This window comes from Mchenga conophoros, linkage group LG7, assembly GCF_057382185.1.
Source record: "Mchenga conophoros isolate Kocher_MC1m ecotype Shallow Benthic linkage group LG7, M_conophoros_male_GT1.1, whole genome shotgun sequence".
NCBI lineage: Eukaryota > Metazoa > Chordata > Actinopteri > Cichliformes > Cichlidae > Mchenga > Mchenga conophoros.
Genome location: NC_140532.1, coordinates 34,534,578 through 34,561,793, shown reverse-complemented (window position 1 = coordinate 34,561,793; position 27,216 = coordinate 34,534,578). Strand labels below are relative to the sequence as shown.

Below are 27,216 nucleotides of genomic sequence, written 5' to 3'. Positions count from 1 at the left end.
ATAGGTGGCGCATGCCAATTTGTAAAAACACAGAAGATCCTGACACAATAGCAAATGTTCTATTTTGCAATGCCTAGTAATGCTTCAAAAAAAGAAAACACAGAGCACTGAAAACACAACCTTTCTGTTAGAGGTAAAACTGAAAAGCGATTATATAAATCATGAAGCCATCTTTAAAAAAACAAAACAGAATTTAAATCAAGATTTTGGTTTAAAAACAATCTTTAGAGTCACTTTTAGGTACTTTTCTATAACCCTCTGTAAACACAGTGACTTCTGCAACACAAGAGGACATTTTCCCTCTGGCTGTGTAACGTGTTTATTTTGGGATCGGTTCAGCAGACAACAGAGCTACCTGGCATGGTGACCCAAGCTGGAAGAGCTGAGGGGTGAGGTTGAAGCAGCAGCAGCAGCAACAGCTCTAAAACATGAGGAAATGCCTGTTAGTTGGGAGCCTTCTAATGGAAAAAAAATGTAACTTTTTGGGGTTAAAAAAAATGACTCAACAGCAGGAGGGTGTAGGTGGCAGGGTGAAGGTAGTAGGTAGAGACACTGCCAGAACCTGGAAAAAAAGTTTTCAAGTCTCTGATCAACTGAATAGTTTAAAGGTAAGCTTAGAGTGAGTACTGTCAGAACTGGACACATTAATTTGTGTTTTAGACATTTAATTATGTTTGTGTTCCTGGTGCAGTGTCTTATGCGTTTTATGTAATTCTGTTTTTGGTTAATGGTTTAATTTACAAACATTAAAAGTGTAGGTTTCATAAACTGCTTTTTTTTTTTTTTTTTTTTTTGCAATAATCAAATTTATGGCCAGAATATCTTTATCTAGATAAATAACTTCTTACTAATCTAAATCTTGTAAAATCCTTTTTTTCATCGATTCCCAGATGTTAAAGTTAATCGTCACACCTGGAGATTAGCTGCTCCAATCATTTTTATTAGAATTTAATGGATTTGGACCATTTTTAACTCAGTTGGTTCAGAGACCTGGAAATGTCTGAAAACATCAGGTTAAACCACAAAACCAAGGGAAATGTTCCCTTTGTTGAATCTTGATCTAAAACTTGGGACTGAATGGGTGAGTTGTAATTTTGTTTGCTTTTTCTTTTTTAAAACCATTTCTGATTCTAGTAAATATTTTGACAGTTTTATTTATGTAAAGCTCTCAGATTATAGTTTGTGTATTGCCAAATATACTTTTTTTTTTTTTAAATCTCCAGTACCCTTGAAATATTTATAATATTTAGTCCAGTATTCTTCTTTCTTCACTTGTTTCCACTGTTCGAGGTCCTCTGAACTAATATCCACCCCAATCTTTGTACAGCTTTTCTCTCCATCTTGGCTTGCTCGTGTATTTTTTTTCTTTCCTGCTACAGACCATTTTGTTGTAGCCTGACATTTATTAGAATCAGGCATTGCAAAAGTTGAAATAAACGCCAGCTGTCGAAGTGTATTACCCACTACTTAGACTGTGCTGTTCATTTCAATATGTGAAACCACAAGAAACTGTGGAAAATGTGTCACACTGCTCTGGTTTTAATAGAGATTATTGGTGTTGTCACAATGATAGCAAACAGAGATCAATTAGATTTCAAGGAACCGTATACATGTTTAATCAAAGCCACAGGAAATGTGCTGATATGAATATCTAGCAGCATCTGAAAGCATGAACATTCAGTAAGTGTTAAAAAAAATGCAAGTAAAGTAAATGTCAGTGTGTTTCCCCTAATATTGCTGTGAGCTGATGTCCCACCCTAAAGTGGTGTTGAACAGTAGTTCTCCAGGCTTTCTGAAGGTCTTTCCAAGTCTGTCATTTGTCACTGGCTGTTTTTTTCACTCATTTTCCTATCCAGTCCTGACGAGTTTTAGAGGAACCTTTTTTTGTTTGTTTGTTAAGCCACTTAACACTGTTCATTCAAGCATAAAAAGCACCTAACTCAAGGGATGGTCCAGCGTTGTGTCTACATACTGTATAACAACTTACAAAGAATCCATTGTAAATTGTATATTTAGGCACTAACAGCCTGTACAAAATTTTCTTTAGGTGAATCTACTAAAAAAAAAGCCAAAGATAGGTTTTACAGACATAAGAAAAAAGCTGTTAGCTGAATACTTAGGGTATCTCAGAATGCCATCTAACATGTCCTTAAGAGATTTGAAAAAACTGGACCAGTGGAGGACACAAGATAAACCGTATCTGGAAGTCATGTGCTTACAACCCCCCCCCCAAAAAAAAAACAAAAAACAAAACAGGAAAAAACCAGCAAAGACCTGATACATGACCTGAGATGACTGGCTCTTTAGCTGATCCTTCTACTGTTCACTGAAACTTCATCTGAATAATCTCAGTGTAAAAGTTGCTGTTTCTTAAGAATGGGAAACAGGGAAAAAAAGGTTTAGGTGTACCAAGTCTAAAGAACTGGACTAGCATCAGTGGCAGTCCAGTGCCTTTAAACTGCATTTCCATTTATGTTTGCAGATTTCTCAGAAAGTGGTGCAATTATTTCACCATTTAAAATGTAAAGAAATGAGGGGTGGCCTTTGCTTGGTACCGTAGTTAAAGACAAAATCCGCCTTCTGCAATGCCGACAAAAAAGTTTAGCATGTTAGAACATTTATTTCCATAGTGCATAGAGCACAAGGTAAGTGAGAGATATGCTAACAGACAGTCTAAGTCAGGGGTGTCCAACTCCAGGCCTCAAGGGCCAGTGTCCTGCAGGTTTTAGATATCACCCTGGGTGATCACCTGGGATATCACACCTGAATCCAATGATTAGTTCATTACCAGGCCTCTGGAGAACTACAAGACATGTTGATGAGGTAATTTTGCCATTTAAATCAGCTGTGTTGGCTCAAGGACGTGTCTAAAACCTGCAGGGCATCGGCCCTTGAGGTCTGGAGTTGGACACCCCTGATCTAAGTAATCTAAGTGGTGTTAAAAATGACATGATATGAGTGATCATTTATCTAACACCAGACCTGGATCTGCTAAAATATGATCTGAACCCAGCACAAGATGGACTTTTTTGGTATGTTTTTAAAAAAATTAAAAAGTGATTGGTTGATGCTTTTCTATTCACAGTCGTGTACATCTGTGGGCCCTTGGAGACGTTTATGACCATCATGGAACAGTTTCAGAATGATATCCAGGACCCAGAAAACTATGCTATCTTCTATCTGGATGTGTTTGCTGAGATCTTGGCAGATCGCAAACCGTGGCAGAAAGCTGACTGGGCTGATCCCATCAAGGTTTTTAAGGTAAAATGAACACATACCTTTTTATGCTTGGATTTATTAGATGCGGCAATCACTGTTTCATTTGCTTTGCTATTGGAAATCACACAAGACCGCCATTTGGCATGGGAAATGGTAATCTCGCTTAATTGAGTGGCATTACCATGTTTCAGTTACTGTGTCCATTGGGCTGAGTAAACTCAACATGGCTGTGGAAATTAAAAAGATGTGAAGCTTTTATGGTAATGACAGACATGTAGATGAAAGACTTGAATAAACTCTTACAAGCTGGTAAGATTGGTTCATCTTACAAAGTTGAACCAATTTGGTCTCTTCAGTCTCAGATGACACAAATTGTTACACTTTGACCACTTTAAAGAGGGAAATTCTTGACATTAATGAATCGGGGGATGTGTTTTTACAGGAGGCCTTTTAGCCCTATAAATGAGTGCACTGAGAAATAAGAAAGTAGTCACAAATGTGTCAGTTGACTAATTTATCCCCCTAAATGTCACACTGGCTCCCCCTAATTCTCTTAATGAAGCATTTTCAGTAGTTTTGAAGCAGAGTAGCCTTTGTAAAATAAATCTTGCATAATAAATGGTGGATTAATGTACAGCATATATTTGCCTAAATTCCCAATAATAAGGTAAAACATTAACTTTGAATAGCTGGAAAATGTTTTGTAGAAGATTTAATAATGAAAGGAAGTGCTTGTTTTGCAATGTTGAAACCATGAACTGATAAACACTCTGTGTCTCTATCTGTTCATCTGAATCTGAACTTCTTCTAACCTTCTGAGCTGTAAAGCCACATTTTTGGATCTGATATTTTTCATCATGAAAGGTGTTAATTTGTCTGCATGCCGTAACAGGTCTCATTATCGCAATATGCTTCCTTCACAGCAATAACTGCTTGTGGAAGTTTGTGGTAGGTCTCCAGTAACTGTTGTAACATGAAAACCAAGCTGTAGAATTTCCAGATAAGAGCAAAAAAAAGAACTTGTTTTTTTGCGAAAAACTTGTTTTGGTGACTAGTGTATCAACAGAATGAAAGGTCAGTAAAGGTAAATATTTGCACTGAAACGTCTGGGTCAAAATTTGATTGCTAGACTAAAGGTCTCTCTCAGCACTTGTGCCTGCAGAGCAGTTTGTATTGAACCAATTTTCGAAGTCATTAAAGAAGTAACAACACACTATCAGGCTGTATTTGTAATTGCGCGACGAATTATAAGACCAATAGTGTTTTTATGTTTTTTCGAAACACATATTCTACACTGGAGAGGGTTTTGTCTAAGCAGCTGCTTTATTTTAAGACCTGCTTTTCACTGAATAAAGTGTGAATTAGTCACCAGAGTGAGGGATGAGTTGCTGACAAAGGTGTGAGGAGAGTAGTTCAGTTATGTTGGAGTCTAGGTTGAAAATGGGTGGATGGATGAAAAACAGGCCTTTTAAATTTTTGTTAGTTGCTTAATACAAATAAATAACTATGTATAATAAGCATACATGTATTTCATTATATTTGATGTTTAAGTTGGTACCTTGTTTTAAAACAGCGATAACCGTTTCTTGAATATTTTGCAAGTCTTTGTGTTTTGTTGGAGGTTGTTGAAGTAGCTCCCTTCTTGTTTAGTTGTTGGCTGTAACGTATTCTGAATACTTTTGATTACTTAATATATTATCATGCTGTTTACAACTACATGAATGTGATTTATTACTATTACTGAAGGTCCGCGGCTCCAAACCATAGTAAAGGGACCTCAGACTGATACGGTGGGTTTGTGTCGGCTCGTAGCTGAAAACTAGCTTTACTTTGTTGTCTGGGTCAACTTTGCTAGCGAGAGACAGAGAGAGGATTTGAAAGGCTGCTCCAACGGAACTTATTGTTTCGGAGGAAAACACGAACACAGCATACAGTCGAGTCTTAATAGCTTACTTACAACTGGGCTTGTCAGGCATTCTTCTTGGCTGCAGTGGTTATTATTATATTTACATGCTTCCAGCTTCCGTTTCTGCTCGATGACAGCTCGTACTTTTCCACTCTCCTTTTTCTCCCTCCTCCCGCTCACAGACACATAACGGGTATGGCAGTCCATTCTCCCTGCAGCACGGACTACACTGCCCATGATGCTACATTCTTTAGGGCTATGCCTGTAGCATTCTGCCTATTAGCTTAGCACAACAACAACAACAAAAAGGCGCTCTCTCACCCAGGAAACATACAGTCGCAGAGGGAGCGCGTGTCACCCTGTAACCATGGCAACCGTAAGGCTGCCGCCTGGAACAACAGAACATAACTGTCAAACAAAACCCAAACAGGCCTGACCCGCGACAATATGAAACAGCAAAATACCGCCGTGTAATCCATTTATTCCAACAAAGTAACTGTATTCTAAATACCACCTTTTTAAACGGTAACTGTAACGGAATACAGTTACTCATATTTTGTATTTTAAATACTGTAGCGGGTCAGGGCTATTCGGGGTTCTGTTTGTGATGTTTTGTTTATGTTACCATAGTGATGGGTGACGCCCTCTGGCTGTGACAGTGTGTCCTTCCGGGGTCAGAGGGCGCCCTGTGTGTTGTTGTTGCTGTGCTGTTGCCGCGTGCTAGTTAGCTAGCGGCAGTGTTCTTCTGCAGATGTCAATAAACTGCTGTGCTCCCTGGCTAGCTCACGGGAAGCAAGACCAAACGATACCTCCATCTCCTCCTTGTCTGAGCTCGCCACATTGGTGTCAGAAGTGGGATAGCTCACCCTCGCCGTAATGGAGAGAGACATTCAGAGGCTGGAGCAAGCTGTCGAGGAGAACATTCCCCGCGACCCGTCGCGACAGATGCTAGGGCAGTGCTTCATGGGCTACCTCTGTTGACCCACACGCCGAGCCCCCAACTGCGAGCAGTCATGCCTACCACGCCAGTTAAGGTACCGAAATACAACGGGCTAACCCCGCTAGAGCCCTACCTCTAACAAGTGCGGCTGGCCGCCAGACATAGTGGCTGGAGCGAAGAGGAGACTGCTACGCACCTAGCGCTAGCATTAGAGGGAGATGCACTGCAGATACTCCTTGACCTAACCCCGGCAGAGCAGCATGAGCTCCAGGCCCTCACCGCGGCACTCGAGAGGCGATTCGGGCAGCGGCACTCCACTGATCAGAGCAGAGAGCAGCTGACCAACCGGAGCCGTCGACCGGGAGAGAGCCTGGGCACCTTTGCAGCAGACGTGTTGCTGTATGTTCGTCGTGGCTACCCGGAGTTTCCAGCAGCAGCCCGTGAGGAGCTTAGCCTGCATGCTTTTCTGCAAGGACTTTTCCCAGAGCGACTACGCCAACACGTCCGCCTGGCCATGCCTCAGACCCTCCGTGAGGCGCTCCTTGAGGCTGAAAGGGCCGAGCCGGTGCTCACCTCGCGACCTAACCAGCAGGCGTCCCCCCCAAACTACCCCCAAATCAGAGGGGGTCGCCGAGATGTCCCAGCTGCAACCCTCGGTGCCCCGGAAGCGTCCTCGTTGACCGACCAACCGCTGCTACCGGTGCGATGAGCCTGGCCACGTGGCGCATGACTGCCCAGCACCATCTCCGAATACCAGAACTACGCAGCCTCAGGGAAACGAGGAGGGAGCGGTGTAGCGAGGGGACCACCGCTCCAGCTTCCTGCCCCCCTCCAAGGACAATTCACAGTGGTGGGCCGAGTTGGGCACCTCAAAGGACTCTACCTGAGCTGCTGTGTTGAGGACCAGCCATGCCAGGCCCTGGTGGACACAGGGTCTACCATTTTCCTGATACGACCTGGCGTGCTCCCTGAAACATCCGGGCCACTGGTGAAGGGTTGGTTGCCCACAGACACCCAGCTGATGACAGTGACGGGGGAGAAAACTGTTATGCGGGGGAAGAAACCGTTGCAGATCCGAGTGAAGGATCTAGAGCTGGTGCACGACTTCTGGCTCGCCGACATTCAAGACCAGTGCATCATTGGCTTGGATCTGCTGAGCCGCTGGGGGGCCTGCGTCGACACCGCGAAGCTGGCTATCACTCTTGGCGCAGAGACTTTTGCCCTCCAGCGCGGCCAAAAGCAGGGAGCGGGGACGGGCGTCGGGCAGCTGCCGCTCAGCAGATTTCGGATGCCGGTGGCTCCGGGTCATCTCCACTCGCCTCAGCCTCTCAACCCGACAAACCTCCTTCGACTGAGACCATCGAGGCTGTTGATGACCTTTGGCAGCAACAGCGTAGGCCTCAATGTCGACCAGCGCCAGCGGTTGAGGTGCCTCCTGGACGAGAATGTGGACATCTTTGCCGCCAGTCACAAAGACTGTAGGCAGACGAGTCTGGTCCAGCACACCATCGACACCGGCTCTGCTTAGCCCATCCGTCTGCGCCCACACCGGCTGCCCCTCTCCAAACGGCAGGTAGCGGAAGAGAAGAGCCGTGAGATGGCTGCGGCTGGGGTGATCGAGCCGTCCAATAGCCCATGGGCGGCACCTGTGGTTCTGGTGGGGAAGAAGGATTGGCAGCCCGAGGTTCCTCAATGCAGTCACCAAGAAGGACTCGTACCTGCTGCCGCGGATCGACGAGGCCCTAGATTACGTTACCGGCTCCAGTTGGTTCAGCTCCCTCGACCTACGCAGCAGTTACTGGCAGGTGGAGCTAGCCCCCGACGCAAGGCCTAAGACTGCATTCACCATTGGACAGGGGCTGTGGCAGTTGAGGGTCATGCCATTTGGGCTCTGCAATGCACCAGCGACGTTTGAGAGGCTGATGGAGAGGGTGCTCGTGGATATCCCTCGTAGCCGCTGCGTTGTGTACCTGGATGACCTGTTGGTGCACGGTGGCGACTTCGACAGTGCACTGTCTCACCTGAGCGAGGTCTTGAGTGCCATCCAACGAGCTGGGCTGCGGCTCAACCCCGTGAAATGCCGGCTGTTGGCGAGCAAGACCACGTTCTTGGGCCATGTGATCAGCGCTCGAGGTGTCGCCACTGACCCCGCAAAAGTGGCTGCGGTCCGGGACTGGCCGACTCCCTCAAACGTCCAAGAACTGCGGAGCTTCCTGGGCCTAGCCTCCTACTACCGTTGGTTCATCAAGGGGTTCGCGACGATGGCCAGCCCCCTCCACCGCCTGACTGACAAGGGACAGCTGTTTGGCTGGGGGGATGCCTGTGCTGCGGCTTTTGCATAGCTGAAGGAGGCCCTCACCAGAGCCCCAGTCCTGGCCTACCCCGACGCCCGGCAACCTTTCATTGTGGACACTGATGCTAGCAATGTAGGAGTCGGGGCGGTCCTTTCCCAGCAGGACGAGGCTGGAGAACGGGTGGTGGCGTACTTCAGTCGTGCCTTGGGGCGAGCCGAGAGGAACTACTGCGTGACCCGGCGGGAGCTGCTGGCCGTAGTGCTAGCGGTGCGGCACTTCCAGCCATATCTGCACAGCTTCCTCCTGACCATGCATCTCTGACTTGGCTCCTGAACTTCAAACACCCAGAGGGGCAGGTGGCCCGCTGGCTGGAGGTCCTTCAGGGTTATGACTTCGAGATCCAGCATCGGGCAGGTCGACAGCATGGCAACGCTGATGCCCTCTCCAGACGGCCCTGCGTAGCCGTCGAGTGCCGCTACTGCCTGCGACAGGAGGAGCAGGCCCAGGAGGTGCTGGGGGTGGCTACTGCTCAGGCCACAGCCAGCGGAGGGGGGTGGCTCCCATTGACAACGCAGCAGCTGAAGCGGGAGCAGGAGGCCGATGCGACGTTGGTTCAGGTGGGGGCCTGGCTGGAGGCGGCGCAACGCCCCGCCTGGATGGGGGTGTCGGGACAGGAGCCCGAGGTGAAGGCCTACTACTCCCAGCACAACAATCTGGAGACCCACGACGGCCTCCTGTACCGGAGATGGCGGGTCCCTGGTCAGGGCAGAGATCTCCTGCAGCTGTTGGTGCCTCGGTCGCTGCGGTCGCAGGTGCTTTAGCTGGTCCACGGCTCGGTGGGGGCAGGACACTATGGGAATGCCAAAACTCTCTGCCGCCTCAGGGGACGGTTCTACTGGCCTGGCTGTCGACCGGATGTGGAACTTCATGTGCACTGCTGGGACACCTGCACGGCACAGAAGGGCCCAACTCAACGCTCCACTGCCCCCCTTCAGCAGTACCTGGTGGGGGCCCCAATGGAAAGAGTGGGAGTGGACGTCCTAGGGCCTTTCCCTGTCATGGAGTCAGGGAACTGGTATGTGTTGGTGGCTATGGACTATTTCATGAAGTGGCCAGAGACCTACGCGGTGCCGGACCAGAGCGCAACGACGACGGCCGAGAAGCTGGTGGAGGAGATGTTCACCCGTTTTGGGGTCCCGGCTGAGCTCCACAGTGACCAGGGGCGTAACTTCGAATCGAAGGTCTTCGGGGAGATCTGCCGGCGACAGGGGGTGGAGAAGACGAGAACCACACTGCTCCACCCACAAAGCGATGGCTTGGTTGAGTGCTTCAACCGCACGCTGGCCACCCAGCTTGCCATTCTCACCAGCCGCCACCAGCGGGATTGGGACCGACATCTGCCCCTGGTCCTTTAGTCGTATCGGACTGCGGTGCAGGAGTCCAGCCAGTGCACACCTGCCGCTCTGATGTTTGGACGGGAGCTCCGGACGCCTGTGGATCTGGTGTTCGGGTCCCCCCCCCGAGCCGGAGATTGATGGTGGGCCAGAGATGGACTACTACAGGAGGCTGAGGGAGCGGCTGCAGGTGGTTCATGACTACACCCGCCAGGCCCAGGCCAGCTCCGGAGTACGACAGAAAAGAGCCTACGACACCAAGTGCCGAGGGGGGTTTTCATGCCTGGCGACAAGGTTTGGGTGTACTGCCCGGTTCGCAAGAGAGGAGTGTCCCCCAAACTCTGCAGTCACTGGCAAGGGCCGGCGGAGGTCGTGGAGCGGCTAACAGAAGTGGTGTACCGTATCCGCATGCTGGGCCCGGGGCGCATGGTGGTGTTGCAATGGGACAGGCTCTCACCGTACCGACCGCTCGCTCCGGCGGACGCCGGGGCAGGGGATGATGGTGGCACCCCATGTTCTGACCCGAGTGACTTTTCCCCCGCCGGTCGAGACTGGCTGGTGCACCAAAAGAAGGCACCTGGACATTTGCAGGACTTTGTGTGGGGTAATGGGGTCGTCGGGGACGACTGACCCCTTAGGTGGGGGCTATGTAGCGGGTCAGGGCTGTTCGGGGCTCTGTTTGTGATGTTTTGTTTATGTTACCATAGTGACGGGTGACGCCCTCTGGCTGCGACGGTGTGTCTTTCCGGGGTCAGAGGGCGCCCTGTGTGTTGTTGTTGCTGTGCTGTTGCCGCGCTGAGCAGTTAGCTAGCGGCAGTGTTCTTCTGCAGATGTCAATAAACGGCTGTGCTCCCTGGCTAGCTCACGGGAAGCAAGACCAAACGATACCTCCGTCTCCTCCTTGTCTGAGCTCGCCACAATACGTAACGGCGGTACATGTATTCCGTTACTCCCCAACACTGGCGGTAACACTCAAACAGTTTATTTTGTTACTTGCATCATTGAAACACAAGCTAAGTGTGTCTTTGTGACACTCATTTTGGGCTTCATTTATTACCATGAATATACTGTTTTCACAGGACTCTATGAATGCTAACTGTAACTAAGTACACACCACCAAACACTTATCTTGTTGACTTAATCTCTTGCTTAGATTGTGGGGGAGATATTCTAAGATCTTAAGATCCGATCAAAGCATTTCAGCCATGTTGAAGTCTGGGTCGTTGCAACACCTTCAGTCATTCAGCCATTCTGTTGTGAACCTACTGCTGACGTGCTTGAGATTATTGTCATGTTGCATATCTCAGTCTGTGCCAAGCTTTAGCTGTCAGACAGATGTCCTCATATTTGACTCTAGAATCCTTTGATATACAGAAGAATTCAAAGTCGACTCAATGACTGCGAGAGGATCAGGTCCTGTGGCCACAAACAAGCCCAAACAACCACCACTGTGTTAACTGTCACCAAATCTGATGCTGTGCATTATGGCCAAACATCTCCACTTTGGTCTCATCACTATTCAAGAACTCATGTTGTTTGTTAAGATGCAACCTAAGCTGGATTTGTTCAGTGTTTCATTAATATTTCTCTTAACAACTTTAACGGCATTTCTTTTTGTATTATCACAGACTGCATGTTTAGGTGGTTACACATTAGGTAACTCGGGGTATTACACAGCCAAGCAGTTTTAATTTACATTTAGTATGTGTTTCTTTCTAATTTACTATGATAGAATTGCTACAGCCAGGGAATGAACAGCTGAATATTGAGCTAGATTGAGTCAACTAGGACTTTAAGTGTTCTAAAAGAGGGTCTTCGTGTCTCATTTCAGATATATACTATGGACCTACTTGGTTAGTGCATTCATTGTGGAAGGATGATGTTGTCTCTGATTAAGCACATCAAATTGTGCGCTTAGCAGAAGTGATGATTGACACATTTGATCGTGATTGTTATGGTCACTGTGCTATTTTTTTTTTTTTTTTTTTTTTTTTTTTTTTTTTTGCAAAAATGTATTAACTTCTTGTAACCCAGCACATATGTAATGCTACAGTTTTTCACAGTGAAGATGACTTCAAACAATGGCAAAACACATCTAAAACATTTTGATCATCCTAAGCACACCATCAATGCTCTTGATATTTTAATACATCTCTCATATCTATCTTCACTCTTTGTTAACATTTCCGTCTTTGTGCTTCCTCTAGTCTGTTTTCGTCATAACGTACCGGCCTCCTGATAATCCAGAATACAAAGACTTTCAGAAGAAACTCCATGCCAGAGCTCAGAGGGATTTTGGTGTGCACTTGGAGCCGTCGTTGGTAAGTTATCACCTTTAACATATTTGTGAGTTCTGATTAGAATCGTAACCTGCTTAATGTTTTTTTTTTCTTCAGATATTCTGTGCAGAAAAAAATTGATTTGCCCTGTGTCATTGTCAGCACTTAATGATAAATGATGTTTATTGTATTATTGAATGTTTAAAAGGGCCCAGTGTAATATCCACATGCTGCTGTTTGGTCTCTTCTTGCAGATGGACTACATCGCTGGCAGCTTCTATGATGGTTTTGTACTATATGCAATGGCCTTACAGGAGACACTGGCAGAGGGGGGAGCCCAGAATGACGGCATTAACATCACAATGAGGACACAAAACCGCCAGTTCTGGGGTGAGTAGATTTCTGTAAATTTGTAACAACAAGTCTTTCAGAGGTTTCAGAAACTAAAAGACAGCGACAGTGAGCCTTTCTGTCGCTGTTTGATCTTGCATCTATCGCTGAATGTTCATGCATGAGACCTAATGCAAAGTATGGATTTAGGTCTCCACCACCACTTTAAACACTGCCATTCATTTCACCCTAAAGCCGTTACTGCACTTCAGATAACAGGGAACAGTACTCGCTGCGAGGCCAAGTGACCAGCTGCACATTATCATAAAGCACCGTTGAACCCAGAATGCGATTAAAATGTGCCCTTTCAACAGCATAATTACAGCATAATTGAACCGTTATCACACAACACTCCTGCTAATAGCCATTTGATGCTTGATGTGCCCGCTCACACACTTCCTTGTTTACTTTATCAGCTGCCAGATCTGCACTCATATCAAATGGAAATAAGCAGAACAATAACAGCGTTTTTGGGGTCCAAACATTCGATGAAAGCTCTCATCTTTCTCCTCTTGTTGGTTTTTTTGTTTTAGTTTATGTGCAGGCACTCAAACGGTGCTTCAGTTGTGTTGCAATTCTCAGTTTTTTTATTAGGACTATTCATGTGTGGTAGATTTTCCAGCAAAATCTTAAAAAACTCAGTGTCCTTGTTTCCAGATATTTGAACCCTTATGAAAAAAATCATTATTATAATATCCATAATAATAACTTTATCCAAACAGTGAAGCACTTTATAAAAGTGCTATGCAAAAAAAGTCCCATATTAGGTTAAAGAACATTAAAGATTAAGGAAATGCTAACCTATAGAAATTTGTTTTCAACAGTCGTTTAAAAGAAACAAGATGATTAGCTGGCAAAGTCCACATTTTTCTGTTGTGGGGCTAGTTGATGTACCAGAGACCCAGCTTTGAATCCTCGATGTCACAGTTTCATTTCTGTTACTTTTATTTCATACATCATTGATTTAAAACATTTTGAATTTGGACCATTTCAAGCTATCAGTGGTGCCTCTGTGGTTCAACAAATGCACTTCTTTTGTTTAGAGGTTACACAAAAGGCTTTTGGTCAGGAGAATACTCAGCGTAAAAGCTGCAAATGGAGTTCCCGTCATGCAATTATTATATTAAACACAAGTCACGGTTACGGTTAGGATTTTCACACTTGTTGTGCACTTTTCAGCAAAGGATTTATTGCTGTTAGTCTGACTGTTGCTTATGCTATTTCCTAGTTATAAACAATTTAGAGAAAGTGCTGTCTATGAGCATTTGAAAGAAAAATATGAAAACTCCTGTGTGCATGGTTGGCTTGTTTTAAAACACCACAGATCGCGATCCACTGTCAAATCTTTAATGTGGCCGTTCTTCGTGTTTTCAGGTGTGACCGGACTTGTTTCCACAGATGAAAAAAATGCCAGAAATATTGACGTTGACCTGTGGGCGATGACCAACCAGGAGACAGGGGAGTACGGGGTAAGTCATGGTTTTATAGTTTCATTGAGGGTTTTGAAAGATATTTTAGCTGCTCATGAAGATGTTAATCTGTGACAACACCTTATTGGATTTTACTGTGATAAGCCCTCAAGGCTTGGTGAAGACTCGGACTAAATTTGTGCATTTTGCACAGTAGGGAGATTTAAAGATTTAAAGATATAGGAAGTGCTTTCCAACATATGGCACGTCTATGACAGAAACACCTAGAGGCACACAGAGTATCAGAGCTGCCACAGTTATCAGTGGGATTTGGCACAGTTTTATTAGGAATTAACTGGGCTGACGATGAGTGTTTAATACGTTTCACTACCAAACAATCATTTTCTCACAAACCCATTTCATCCATAAACTTTTATTTCTCAGTTAAACCAGTTTTTGGCACAGTGTAGTGAGCAAAGACTTATGATGCATACCAACTGGTGTGGAGAGACATTTGTTGCATGTTCTTCCCCAGCTCTCGCTACCCTCATTTCTTCATATCGTTATGCAGTTGGCTTGCTAGTGAAGGCAAAAAACACACTCCAAACTTGGAAACTCCAAACTATTAAAACTTGTGTCATCAGCTGGTGCCCTAGCCATGTTTACTTTCTAGCAAATGGAAAAAAGTAAAAGGTAGGGAAAATAGAGGATTTAATAGGGTGTGCACAGATTTGTCTTCTTCTGGTGCTGAAAAAGTCGAGATTAAACTTAAACTGTCCTAATTCTTTTAAGGCTTCTATATTTAATTTATTATCAAAGTGGTTTACTTTTTTTATTAGATAAAAGAAAAAAACACAGGTAGCAAAGCATTATAGCTTCTTCAAAGTATTTTTAATCCTTTACATCATCATTTTAGTTGTATAATTTCATAAAAGATGATATTATTGTAACGAAAATACAGCTTTAGTACTGAATTATTATAAATAGTGTCATTTGGAGTCATCACATGACAAAAGTTCTTAATTGTACTTTTCATTTGAACTTTTTAATTCAAAAATGTTTTTGTTGATATACTAAGGTTACCATCTCTTTCTCTAGATAGATAGATTTGCTGAATATACATATTATGGCTGGGACTGAACTAATAATACCAAAGAGAGTGCTTTCAGATTCTTTTAAATAAACCTTGTCGTTCTTTCTACTGCAGTGTTTTTGCATGCAGCAAGCTTCACTGTGGTTAATATGGTGATTAATTTTTATTGGCTTATCCCTTAAATAAACTGCCTGGGAGAAGAGTCACAAGCAGTTTAGTGCAGAAATACTGTAGTGAATGCAAAACAAATTCATATTTTATTTAATATTCAAAGTTTATACGTTTGCCTCATACAAAATAGTCCCATTACTGAACACTTTTGATTTACACTTCTGAGGTTTCAACAAAAAATGAGATGTTGACACCAAATTATAAACAAATTGCAGACAGCGAGAGACTAATTTACTGAATGTGTCGCTAATTACTGTACATTTTCCCCAAAATTCTTCTCAGCATTATGTGCAGTTTTAAACCACAGCCTTTCCTCATGTTTGGCTTTAGACGCAGTGAAATAAAATGTTTGACATCATGCACGGAAAGTGGTCTGTTTGTTAGATATTCTGGGGTCTTGACCTCTCTAATGATAAGATGCATAAAACCTCAGTTCCCCCAAACAGTCCGATGAAAATATTTTTGTATGTTGTGCTCTGCAAACACCGCTGTGAACGGTTCCAGTGTGTTTTTTTTCCTCCCTGAGGGCAGAATAAGTGGGTTAGCTACACATGACTTCAATTAGAATTTCACAGTGGTCCTGAGAGGCTGTCAGTGTGACTTCCTGGTCTCATTTATCCCTGGGTTGTAATTGGTGGATTCATATTGACCAGCAGGCTAATGAAAACATCACATGAGCAGTTTTAGGTTTCAACCTTAACAATATAAAAATCTATGTTCATCTTTGCACAAGGGGAAAAATCCCTTTAAGAAAATAAGAAACAGATTTTTGTAACTGAATTGAACATAGCTAGAAGTTTTTTGTTGATACATATATGAACAAAAGGTATTCTCCTCATCTTTGATTCAGTTGTTTTCAGTTGCATTGTCACAGGTGTATAAAATTAAGCACTTAGCCATGTCAAGCGTTAAAGAGAATATTGTGTAAATCCATCAACCCTCCGCTAGCTCAATAATTGCAACATCAGCACAAAAGCTGAGCGCTTGGAGCGTCTCGGCATGGGTTCCCAAGGGTTAGCAACTCCTGTAGGTGCATTGTGTAGGTGGTCCAATGATTTTGTCTATATATTGTATCAGTGGATTATGGGAAACGGAATATTAACTAATATTTATTTTCCACTGAACAGAAACTCTCGTATAAACAAAATTTGTTTGTGGAAGTGTTCTTGTAGACTTCCGGTAGGAGAAACCAAGATGGACGTGTAGTTGGGAGTCTGGCAGCAAACTTTTCTAATTAACCCCCCAAATTCAAGAAGATACACAATTATTCGTGATTCTTGACTGGGATGAGTGGGGGTAAGAAGACGAGAAGTCACAAAAAGCGAGCAGCATACCAAGAATATAAAGAAATGGATAACTCTGATCAACGGCGGGACTCCGAGAGTGTTAGCGAAATGTTAAAAGACATCAAGATGGAGCTGCAATCATTTCGCGCTGAAAGTAAACAAGATATGCTAAAAATTAGAGAAGAGTTGAAACAAGACATGAGAGTTGAGTTGGCATTATTGAAAACAGAAGTCTATCAAAGCATCTCTGCAAATACTGAAAAAGCCAACACACTTGAGCGTAAATTGACAGAAGCAGAGACACGAATAGCGGAAGCGGAGAAATTAAACGCAGCCATGAAAGATGCTTTAATCAAAGTTATGGAAAACTACAAATCTATTACGAGCAACAGTGTGGCAGTGAATCGGCGCAGTAAGAGGATAATACAAGCTGCTCTCAAGACATGAAGATCTCATCTATGTCACTCAAGGTATCGATTATTTTTCCCACGGGATTACTTAACTTTAGAACTGTGAGTCCTCAATTATTCTCTACCCGGGGTTTCCCCCTTTCCCCCTTTTTTTTTCTTTTTTTTTTTTTTCTTCTCCTTCCTCTTCCGAGAGTGACAATCTATTCCTAAGTGTGAGAACAACGATCAAAAAAGAGCACCTACTGAATAGCTTAATACAAAGTAGACTTCGCTGTGACTTTAAATATCGCTGCCAGAGATCGTTGGACTTTTGGATGTGTGAAACATTATGTATCACCGCCAAGGAGGGGCCCTCTGTGAAGAGACTTTCTCCTCAGCCTGCCAACGGGGATTCGGGGTGGGAAGCGTTCACCCCAACGTGGAAGTCGGGTGTTATAGGGTTTGTTTGTTTTTTTTGTTTTTTGTTTTTTTTGTTTTTTTTATTTTTTATTTTTTATTTTTTTGCACTGTTGTAATAGTACATGGTGGTTGGCCAAATGTCAAGGCCACAATTTTTTGTTGTCTGGAGAATTACGATCTACAATCGCGTGGATTACATGCCTTTTAATAATATAAAACTGGTGTCACTGAATGTGAATGGTCTGAATAACCCAATCAAAAGAAGTAAAGTGGTAACAAAACTCAAAAAAGAAAAGGCACAGGTAATATTCTTGCAGGAGACTCACCTGCCCCAACAGGAACATGAAAAATTGAAAAGATTTGGTTATAAAAACACCTATTACAATTCCTACAGACAAAGTCAGAAAAGAGGAGTAGCTATTTTAATAGCAAACTCTGTACAATTTGAATGCCACAAAGAAGTGTCTGATAAAGAGGGTAGATACTTACTAATTAAAGGGAAATTGGAAAATAAACTAGTTACCCTGGTTAATATCTACGCCCCACCAGGAAGTAAGAAAAGTGATTACAAAGATTTATTCAATTTAGTGACACAAGAATCTGAAGGTCTGGTGATATGTGCAGGGGATTACAATGTTGTGCTAAATCGGGATATTGACACTACCAGCGCTGCAACATGTAAACATCGTCTGTCTAATTTTATGAATACAATATTACAAGAGGTGGGACTGATTGATGTATGGAGAACACGTAATCCTCAAACCAGGGACTACACCCACTACTCTGCACCTCATGCCACATATTTGAGAATTGATTATTTTCTAATTAATATTGAAGAACTTCATAATGTTACAGATTGTAAAATAGGTGTGGCAGATGTCTCAGACCATAGTTTGATTAGTCTAGAAATCAGTCTCGATAATAGGAAAATACATACAGCATGGAGACTTAATTTGGGTATTTTAAATAGGGATGAACATGTTAAGAAAATTAAAGAAGATATAAAAATATATATAGAAGACAATGATACCGGAGATGTGAGCCCAACTATACTTTGGGATGCATTAAAGGCAGTCTTAAGGGGAAAACTCATAGCCCTAACAGCAGCACAAAAAAAAGCGCGACTGGCCCTATATAAAAATTTGATAGAAAAACTTAAACATCTGGAGAGGGAACATAAACTACTTAAAAATCCTGAAATTCTAGAAGAAATATCAGACATCAGAAACCAAATTGATGAATTACTAAAAGAAGAAGTAGAAAAAAAGGCTAGGTATATGCAACAAACCTATTACGAATCAGGGCCCAAAGCAACTAAAATACTTGCCAGTAGACTGCGTAAAAAGCAGAGATCAAGGATTATTGATAAAGTAAGAAATTTGGATAGTAACAAATTACACTATATGCCTAATGAGATAGAAAATGAATTTAAAAAATATTACACGAGACTGTATTCACAACCGGCAGCCGCAGACCTTGAGACAATTAAAAAATTTTCTTGACCCGCTGGATCTGCCCTCCATAGGAGATACCCAAAACAAGTTACTGATTTCACAGATTACAGATAAGGAACTAGATACAGTTATTGCCGAACAAAAAACAAATAAAGCCCCAGGAAGCGATGGCTTTCAGGCTGAATTTTACAAAGTTTTCAAAGAAGAACTCAAGCCACTTCTTCTATCTTGCTTCAACTGGACTCTGAATCAGGGAATAGCTCCACCATCATGGGGAGAAGCTATTATAACAATCTTACCCAAAGAAGGAAAAAACAAAGAATACTGCAAGAATTATAGACCCATTTCCCTCCTAAATAACGACTATAAATTGTACGCTTCGATCATTAGCAAAAGACTCCAAAAATTTGTACCAGATCTGATAGAAGTGGATCAAACTGGATTCATCAAGGGACGTCAGGCACAGGACAATATAAGGAGAGTCCTTCACATTATTGACAATGCAGAAAAAACGAATATCAGTACTGTGTTAATTAGCTTAGATCAAGAAAAGGCATTTGATAGCGTAAGCTGGCTCTTCCTATTTGGAGTATTGGAAAAATTCGGGTTTAAGGACAGCTCAATACAATGTATAAGGACAATCTATAATCAACCTACAGCTAGAATCAAGGTGAATGGTAGTCTGACAGATAGAATTCGGCTATATAGAGGTACAAAACAGGGCTGTGTCTTGTCACCAATTCTTTTTGCTTTATATGTTGAGCCACTAGCACAAGCAGTGCGACAACATTCAAAGTTGGAGGGGGTATCCCTTGCTGGACAAAAACACCTTATTGGATTGTTTGCTGATGACGTTATTATTTTTCTACGAAACCCTGACAAGTGCTTCCCAATTTTGATGCAACTATTCCATACCTTTGAATACTTATCAGGCTATAAAATTAATGTATCCAAAACACAAATTCTATCATTCAATTATATACCCTCCCAAAAGATCAGAGACGAATACAAATTAAATTGGCACTCGAACAACATGAAATATTTGGGCGTAACCTTGACAAAATCATTATCAGATATGGCGGACATAAACTATAATCAGGTGGAGGGCAACATTAGAAAAGATCTAGAACGGTGGTCGGCAACACCTACAAACTTCTACTCAAGAATCCAAATAATAAAGATGAATGTTCTCCCAAGACTGTTATACATGTTTCAGTCACTCCCACTTCCTATATCTCAAAAAAAATTCAAAATATGGGACAAGATGATATCAAGGTTTATTTGGGGTGGGAAGAAGCCCAGAATAAGACTAACAACACTGCAACTCCCGAAGCGCAAGGGAGGGATGGCCTTGCCGAACCTAAGGGAATACTTCTATGCAGCCCAACTCAGACCACTTGCTGGTTGGTGTAGACCAGAATATGAGGCAAGATGGAAGGAAATTGAGAAAGAAATCGAGGGAAACAACATTCAGATTTTTATCTCTGACAAACATTTAATGACAAAGAATAAAAGTGGAATGAATCAAATTGTGAAATTTACATTAGACATATGGCACACAGTAATAGAAAAATGTCAGTTAAAAGAACAATTATTTATACTCAGATGGTTTAGACATGATAAAAATTTCAAGGCAGGACAATTGGACCAAACATTCAAACAGTGGGAACTAAAAGGGATTACAGCAGTTTGTACCCTTATGAAAAACGGAGGACTAATGAGTTTCCAACAACTAAAAAACAAATACAAATTGGAAAATAGAGATTTCTTTAGATATTTGCAAGTTAGGGACTACTACGCAAAACAAATAAAATCTGACTGGCTTGGGAAACCACTGGGGGTTGTCGGAAAAGTAAAAGATTGCTATGAACATAAACAATTTAAAACTATTTCCACCTTCTATAGGTCATTAGAAGAAAATAGACAAGATTCAACACTCTATATTAAAAAGAAATGGGAAGTTGAACTGACCATAAAAATAACAGAGAAAGAATGGCTCAATATGTGTGAATTGCAACACAGTACAACTAATTCGCCGTTGTGGAGGGAATTTTGTTGGAAAAATTTGACACGTTTTTTCATTACACCCAAAATAAAAAGCAAACTGACCTCAAGTTTACAAAATTGTTGGAGATTGTGTGGAGAAATGGAAGCGGATCATTCTCATGTATTCTGGAAATGCATTAAAATTAAAAAGTATTGGGAAGACTTAAAAATGAATATGGATAATATTTTGAGTTATACATTCCCAAATACTTGCCAAGTGATGTATCTAGGAAACATAAAAGAATACATACAAAAAGAGGACGTGTATTTAGTCAAAATAATTCTGGCCGCAACAAAAAAAGCAATTACAAAGAAGTGGTTACATCCAGATCCTCCCACCCAGCGGGATTGGATCAGTATTGTAGAGGATATCTCAGAGATGGAAAAAATAACACTCAACATTAGACTGATGGGAGGTAAATACGACAGACTATGGAGGAAGTGGAAAACATTCAGAAGTGACACAAATGAAACAACATAATAGGTTTTCTTTTTTTTTTTTTCTGCAATGTGATAAATGGAGAAAGATATGTAAACTCCAGACTCTGTTTGTTTATATGTATGTCTGTTTGTTATTTTCTTTACTGTATGTCCACAATGTCAAAATAACCTAATAAAAATCAAAGTAAAAAAAAAAAAGGAAGTGTTCTTGTAACGTCCTCTGTTGCTTAATGTTTGAAGATATGTAATATTAACATAAAAACATAAGCTACACTGGATTTATGTGTTAGATTTATTTAAGAAAAAAGTAACATTAGCATGACTTTGGCGTAATCAAATGAAGTATTTCCATTTTATTAAGGTACTCCAAATGCATATGTATGGTAGACAGTATATCATGTAATAGATGGCATTGTTACCCACTGGTTTGTGGACTTCAGGTTTGAGCTATGAATTGAGACTTTTGCCCATCACCATGCTTATATGGCATGCAACTTGCCAATCACAAGGTAGCCAAAACATGTCCAAACTCATCATTTTTTATAATCTAAATAAGAGCACAGATTCCAAAATAAACATCTTCCTGTGTCGAGGATCACGTGGAACTAGCAATTGAAACTTACCAGAGAAGAGTTGGAGTACAACAGATGCTGCTCATGGAGCTGTCAAAATAAAGCTCTCTCCCTCGCGCACAAGCCTTTCAGGATGGTCGCTGCTTGTGTGGATGTTGATCCTACAGTTCTGTATTTTCTCTTGAACGTTTCATTAATTCCTTTAATCATTACATTGCATGGCATGCAATGATTACCTATGTTATACCAGGTTAGGGGGTTAGTGACGCAAAACATATGTTGATTATGTTGATATGTTTGCTGATATTTTGATTCAGAGACAGGACAATCACATAATCTTAAATAAATACCTTTGTACAATTGTGATTGCAGGAAAGTAATTTAAATGAAGGTAATACGATAATTAAGTTAAAACTGAGGTAATAAAGACTCTTTGAAAACCTTATCTGTTATATGACTTGAGGGAAAACATGCAAGCAGCTCTTCTTGTAATATCAACTCAGTTGGCTCTTTTCATTTTTACCTTTTTTTTTGCTCATTTCTGGTATAAAATAAAATAACAGCATTGTCACCTTGACAAGTTTCAGAAGCACCACTGGAGAGGAACAAAGGTACCTGGTTCCCTGTCTTTATGCTTTTCAAGGCTAGTTGCCTACGAACTTTGTAGCTTCAGATCTCACTATATTTATCCTCTTTAAAAACTTATATTTAGCAAGTATGCTTGCCAGGTTAAACATTACCAACTCCTCAGGCATGGTGGTAACATGCAGCCTGTGGAGGGTTGATACTATTTTGCAGCCAATGGTTATTATGTTTTCAATCATATCTAACTATCAACATATCCATCCATGCACAAAGTATTGGTGTGATAACAATTGTGTTTTGTGCAAATTTTTTTTCCTGAACTAAATAAAAGTGAACACTAAGTATAAGACAAACATAAAAATAGTCCCAATCGTGAGCTGAACTCCAGTTTCCTGGTCGACAGTTGTGTTGCAATTGTGACTGCCAGAGGTCACTGATTGACCTCTAGGCCTATGTGATTCTAGCTTTAGTAATCAATTTTCCATCGACCTCCAGGAACCACTTGCCAGTTTGGGGAAGACACACTTTTCCCTCAGAACTGGTGATTACCAGATGGTTGTAGACCAGTCTCTGGCCTGTATTCACCTGACTCATCATTGTCACTATGATTATCACATTTTTTTTAATATTAGTCCAAAGTATTGGACTAATTAAAATTTAAATCCACCACTTTGAGGCTAAAGAGAAGAAACATTTGGTGCTGTATCTGAGCATATTTAAATTAAGACTTTTTCCCTCTGTATTTGCAGGTTGTTGCATATTACAATGGAACCACCAAAGACATCATTTGGTCCCAGACAGAGAAGATCCACTGGCCCAGTGGTGGCCCACCACTGGACAACCCCCCCTGCGTCTTTTCGACTGATGACCCCTCCTGTAATGATGGTATGACCCGTCATAATGTAATAAGACACTTACCCCTTTCTACCTACCTACAGGTGATTATACCTGTCACAAACGAGCAGCACAAGGCTTTCTAATGGACACTAATTTCATGACAAGAATTATAAAAAGTTCACACACAGTATAATAGCTTAATAGCATATTTTTTCATGACCTTGGTTAGAATGGAATTGATAATCAGGTGGATATTACAGGGCACTAATGCGCTGTTCCTATTTTAAATAAAGCTACCGTGATAAATGCCTTGTTTTTCTTCAGTTCCTTCCCAGCTCTTTGTGTCTATAAAGTAAATGGGTGAAGTGGAGCATTTACTTGAGTGACAGGCGGTGAAATATGAGCGCAGGAAGTTGTCTTTGTTGAGCAGTGACACTTTTTGGGGTTTTTTTTCTATCAGGGATGATAAACAGAGAAGGAAAACCACACTGCAATTAAAATGTATTGTGGTGTGAAGACAGGATAATGAATGGAGGCTCACTTTCAACACCAATGATGATGAATGCTGAGAAATTTGGAGAAGCATATCAACACTTAAGAGTTTCACAACTTCAGCTTGGAGTGAATTAGATAATTGAGATGATTATAAGCGTTTGAAGCCTGTCATTAATTGGCCAGAGAAAACAGAGTACAATCACAAGTTTGATAATTGCAGTATTCTGACACACATCAGAAAACGAAACAAATAAAAAGTAACCAGACTGCTCATGGGTTTTGTTTTTTCTCTGTTGAACTGTTGGGGTGGACTTTAATTAAGTTTAAAAAATGCAAAGCGAGAACAACAGTGACATTACAAGCTGTGCTTCATGGCGTGGTGTTGTTTTCATGGAGAAATCGTCAGATTTGGAACCCGTTCCCACTGCCCTTATAAGCAAGTCTTGCCTGGGATACTGAAGGTTTGGTTTTTTTGCATAAAGCTGAGAATTTACATGTGGTGGTTGGTTGGAGCAATGGGTGACCAGTGCGCATTTTACAAGAAGAAATAGCAAAGATCCTTAGAAGAGCAATGTCATCTCTACTACTCCTGTTAGGATCAGGGCTGCAGGTATAAATTATATTTGTAATCAAGTATTCAATTTTATTAATTAATTGTATTAATTAATTGAGTAATCGGATAATAGAAATACTTCAGTCTTATTAATGAGCAATAGTAGTTATTCAAAAGAGACAAAACAGAGGCCTTTTAAAACGAATGTATTATTTGTTTTTATTTTAGAAATTGCAATACATACGGGGTAATGTGTGAGGAATGAAAGGATGCCACATTGTTTGATGGAAATGAAAATGATCAACCTACAGAGAGCTGAATTAAAAAACACACCCAAGTAAAAGTGAAAAAAAAAATGGTATGTGGTCTGCATGCCTGACCATGAGCCCAGGAACCGTGAACCAATGTAGGGGCTGACAATGAGTCTGAGGATTTCCTCCTGATATGCTGAACCCTGGCTTTTGTCTGTGTGTCCCTCCATGGATAAGCCTCCCAGACCATCACTGACCCAGTGCCAAACCGGTCATGCAGCTCTTGTAGCTCGGCAGTGTTCATCTTGTTCCTGTTGCACAAATGAGCAGATATCAGTCCTGCTGATGGGTTAACTACCTTCTACAGGCCCATCCAGCTCTAATAAAGTAACTGCCCGTCTCCTGGAATCTCCTCCAGGCTCTTCAGACTGTGCTGGAAGACTCGCGAAACTTCTGGTAATGGCACGTATTAATGTGCGAACCTAGAGGAGTTGGACTGCCTGTGCAACTTCTGCAGAGTCCAGGTATCTCCTTGTGCTACCCATAGTGGAACTGACCCTAGCCAAATGCAAAACTAGTGAAAAAACAGTCAGACAAGATGAAGATTATTGTTTTGGGGGTTGTCTCCTTGTTGCCCCTCTAGTGCACCTGTTGTTAATTTCAGTAACAACAGAGAAGCTGAAACTGAATAAAACCCGCCGCTGCTGCTTTACTGACCGACTTCCAGCAGGTGTTATTAATCGTTGTTAGGTTTTAATTGTGCGTTGGGAGTGTGGCTGTGTGTTTGTGGGGTGACAGATTTCTAAAGCACCACAGCTGTACTTCAGGAAGTCACATCTGTGCGTTTTTCCTTTATTTTCAAAGATATGATTGTGGACATCTGCTGAACATATGAGAGTGTGAATTCCTTGTTTTTCCTCCTGTTTTCAGGTCATCTGCCAGTTCTGGGTATTGTAGCTGTGGGTTCTGGCTTAGCTCTCATCATTTTTGGGATCTCCAGTTTCCTCATTTACAGGTGAGTTTGATCGCATCAAGCTGACGCTTCCTCTCTGTGGTGCTTTTAGCTCAAACAGCAGAAATGTGGACAAAAAGAAAAAAAAAGATTGAGAGAAAGAGCAAGAGGCAGGCTCGTGTTTGAAGCAGGATTTATGGATTGTGCTGCTTTAGGTGGTAGTTTGGTATTTACGCACTGTTGCTACAGCAACTGCTCAGCAGGTGACGGCATTAAAGCGGTGGTGAAGTGTGTTTAAGCTGCCAAGTGAGCTCATATACTGGCTCGAAACAACGCTTACTGCCACTCTCACTTAATGATCATTAGTGTGTTTGTTAAGTTTATTTTCTTTGCGCTGAAGTCAGGAAAAATGCCGCTTATTTTAATAATTCACACACTGGTGATGTCAAGTGGAAAACATCACTTGAGCTGATCATTGTGCCTCTCTCAAAGGATTACAAGTGGATTATAAAAGCCCTGCAAAATAATATTCAAAAGAAGCAAAAATAAGCCAGAATTCTTTTATGTACAGCACCACGAAAGCCTAAATTAATATTTCATGTTGTTTACAATATAAATAAATAAAATTGGCAGGACTGACACTGAGAAATGTTTTATGTTTTTTCAATCCCCTCAGGGACCTCGATATGAAAAACTACTGCCTTTAAACAGTACTTCCAAGGTGTACAAGGACAGATTGGCACAATTATTAGAATTATTTAAAGAACTGAATTAACCTGAACAAGTTTGAGAATAAAAATCAACAGCTGACTGAAAGAAACAGACGAGCAGAACAGAAGCCAAAAGAAATACATAAATAAAGAAAACAGTGCTGAAAAAAATACAAATAAGTAAATGGTTGAACGCTATGTAAAATTGTGACTAAATGTTGGAACTGTTAGTATAAAGTGATAATATTTTTAAAGTTATTAACTAATACTGGGCTATGGATAAATGAATTAAATTTTTATAGAACTTTATGGATTAATATGAAATACAGATAAATGGTTAACTTTGTAAAGAAATTATATGAAAACACTTGAATTTAACAGAAGTAAAAGCCCACAGTTGAGTAAAACTATAGCTACTTTTGTAGTGACTGACAATTACAGGAGGTAGCTAAAAACATGGCTAACAGATAGAATTATTAGCTAATAGTATGGCTAAACCAATGAAATAGCTTAATAAAATAGGTATAGTTTAAATTGAAATGTTAGCTTACTGTTCAAAATAAATTATTAGCAAACCTAATGAATTTAGGATTGAAATAGTAGCTAGCTAAAGTTATTTTTGCTAAAAGAAAGGTCAAACTGTTAACTAAAAATATAGATTAGCACTTGAAAGATCGCTAAACGATATGTAAACGTTTATCTCTGACAGCACAAGTTATATTGTTAAATAAACATAAACTGTAATAGGAATTAATAGCTGCTAAATGGAGAAGTAGCTAAAAGCAGTCGATGAACTGTTAATGTAGTAATTTTACACAGTTAGTTGTTTGTCACATGAACATGAAAGCTGTCTGGGGGTAGAGAAAAGTGTTTTGAGTACATCTGTGGAGTAGATGAAAAAAAATGATAAGAAGCACTGGTATAGAAAGCATATTCACTAAATGTTTTTAGAAGCAAAAGACAAAAAGAAATCCTAGAGACTGTGCACCCTATATAGATGCTACTGCAGTTTGAAGTTAAAAATAAACAGAACATTATGCGATTAGCTGTTTAAATAAGCGTCAGTGTTTAATTGTTACTGCTGCCCCTGAGCACTTTCTTTTAGTTGTATATTTAAGGGAAAAAGTAAT

The 27,216-nt window shown here is 41.6% G+C and overlaps 1 protein-coding gene across 1 annotated transcript in view; it reads left to right on the top strand.

The window, feature by feature from the left end:
* npr2 (natriuretic peptide receptor 2) overlaps positions 1 to 27,216 on the top strand; it is a 93,496-nt gene that overhangs the window by 13,520 nt on the left and 52,760 nt on the right. The window contains exons 2-7 of the mRNA XM_085279022.1: positions 3,086 to 3,261; positions 11,961 to 12,074; positions 12,287 to 12,422; positions 13,797 to 13,891; positions 23,038 to 23,173; positions 25,355 to 25,439. Of these exons, the coding sequence (XP_085135148.1) occupies positions 3,086 to 3,261; positions 11,961 to 12,074; positions 12,287 to 12,422; positions 13,797 to 13,891; positions 23,038 to 23,173; positions 25,355 to 25,439 (742 nt within the window). The remainder of the gene's footprint in view (positions 1 to 3,085; positions 3,262 to 11,960; positions 12,075 to 12,286; positions 12,423 to 13,796; positions 13,892 to 23,037; positions 23,174 to 25,354; positions 25,440 to 27,216) is intronic.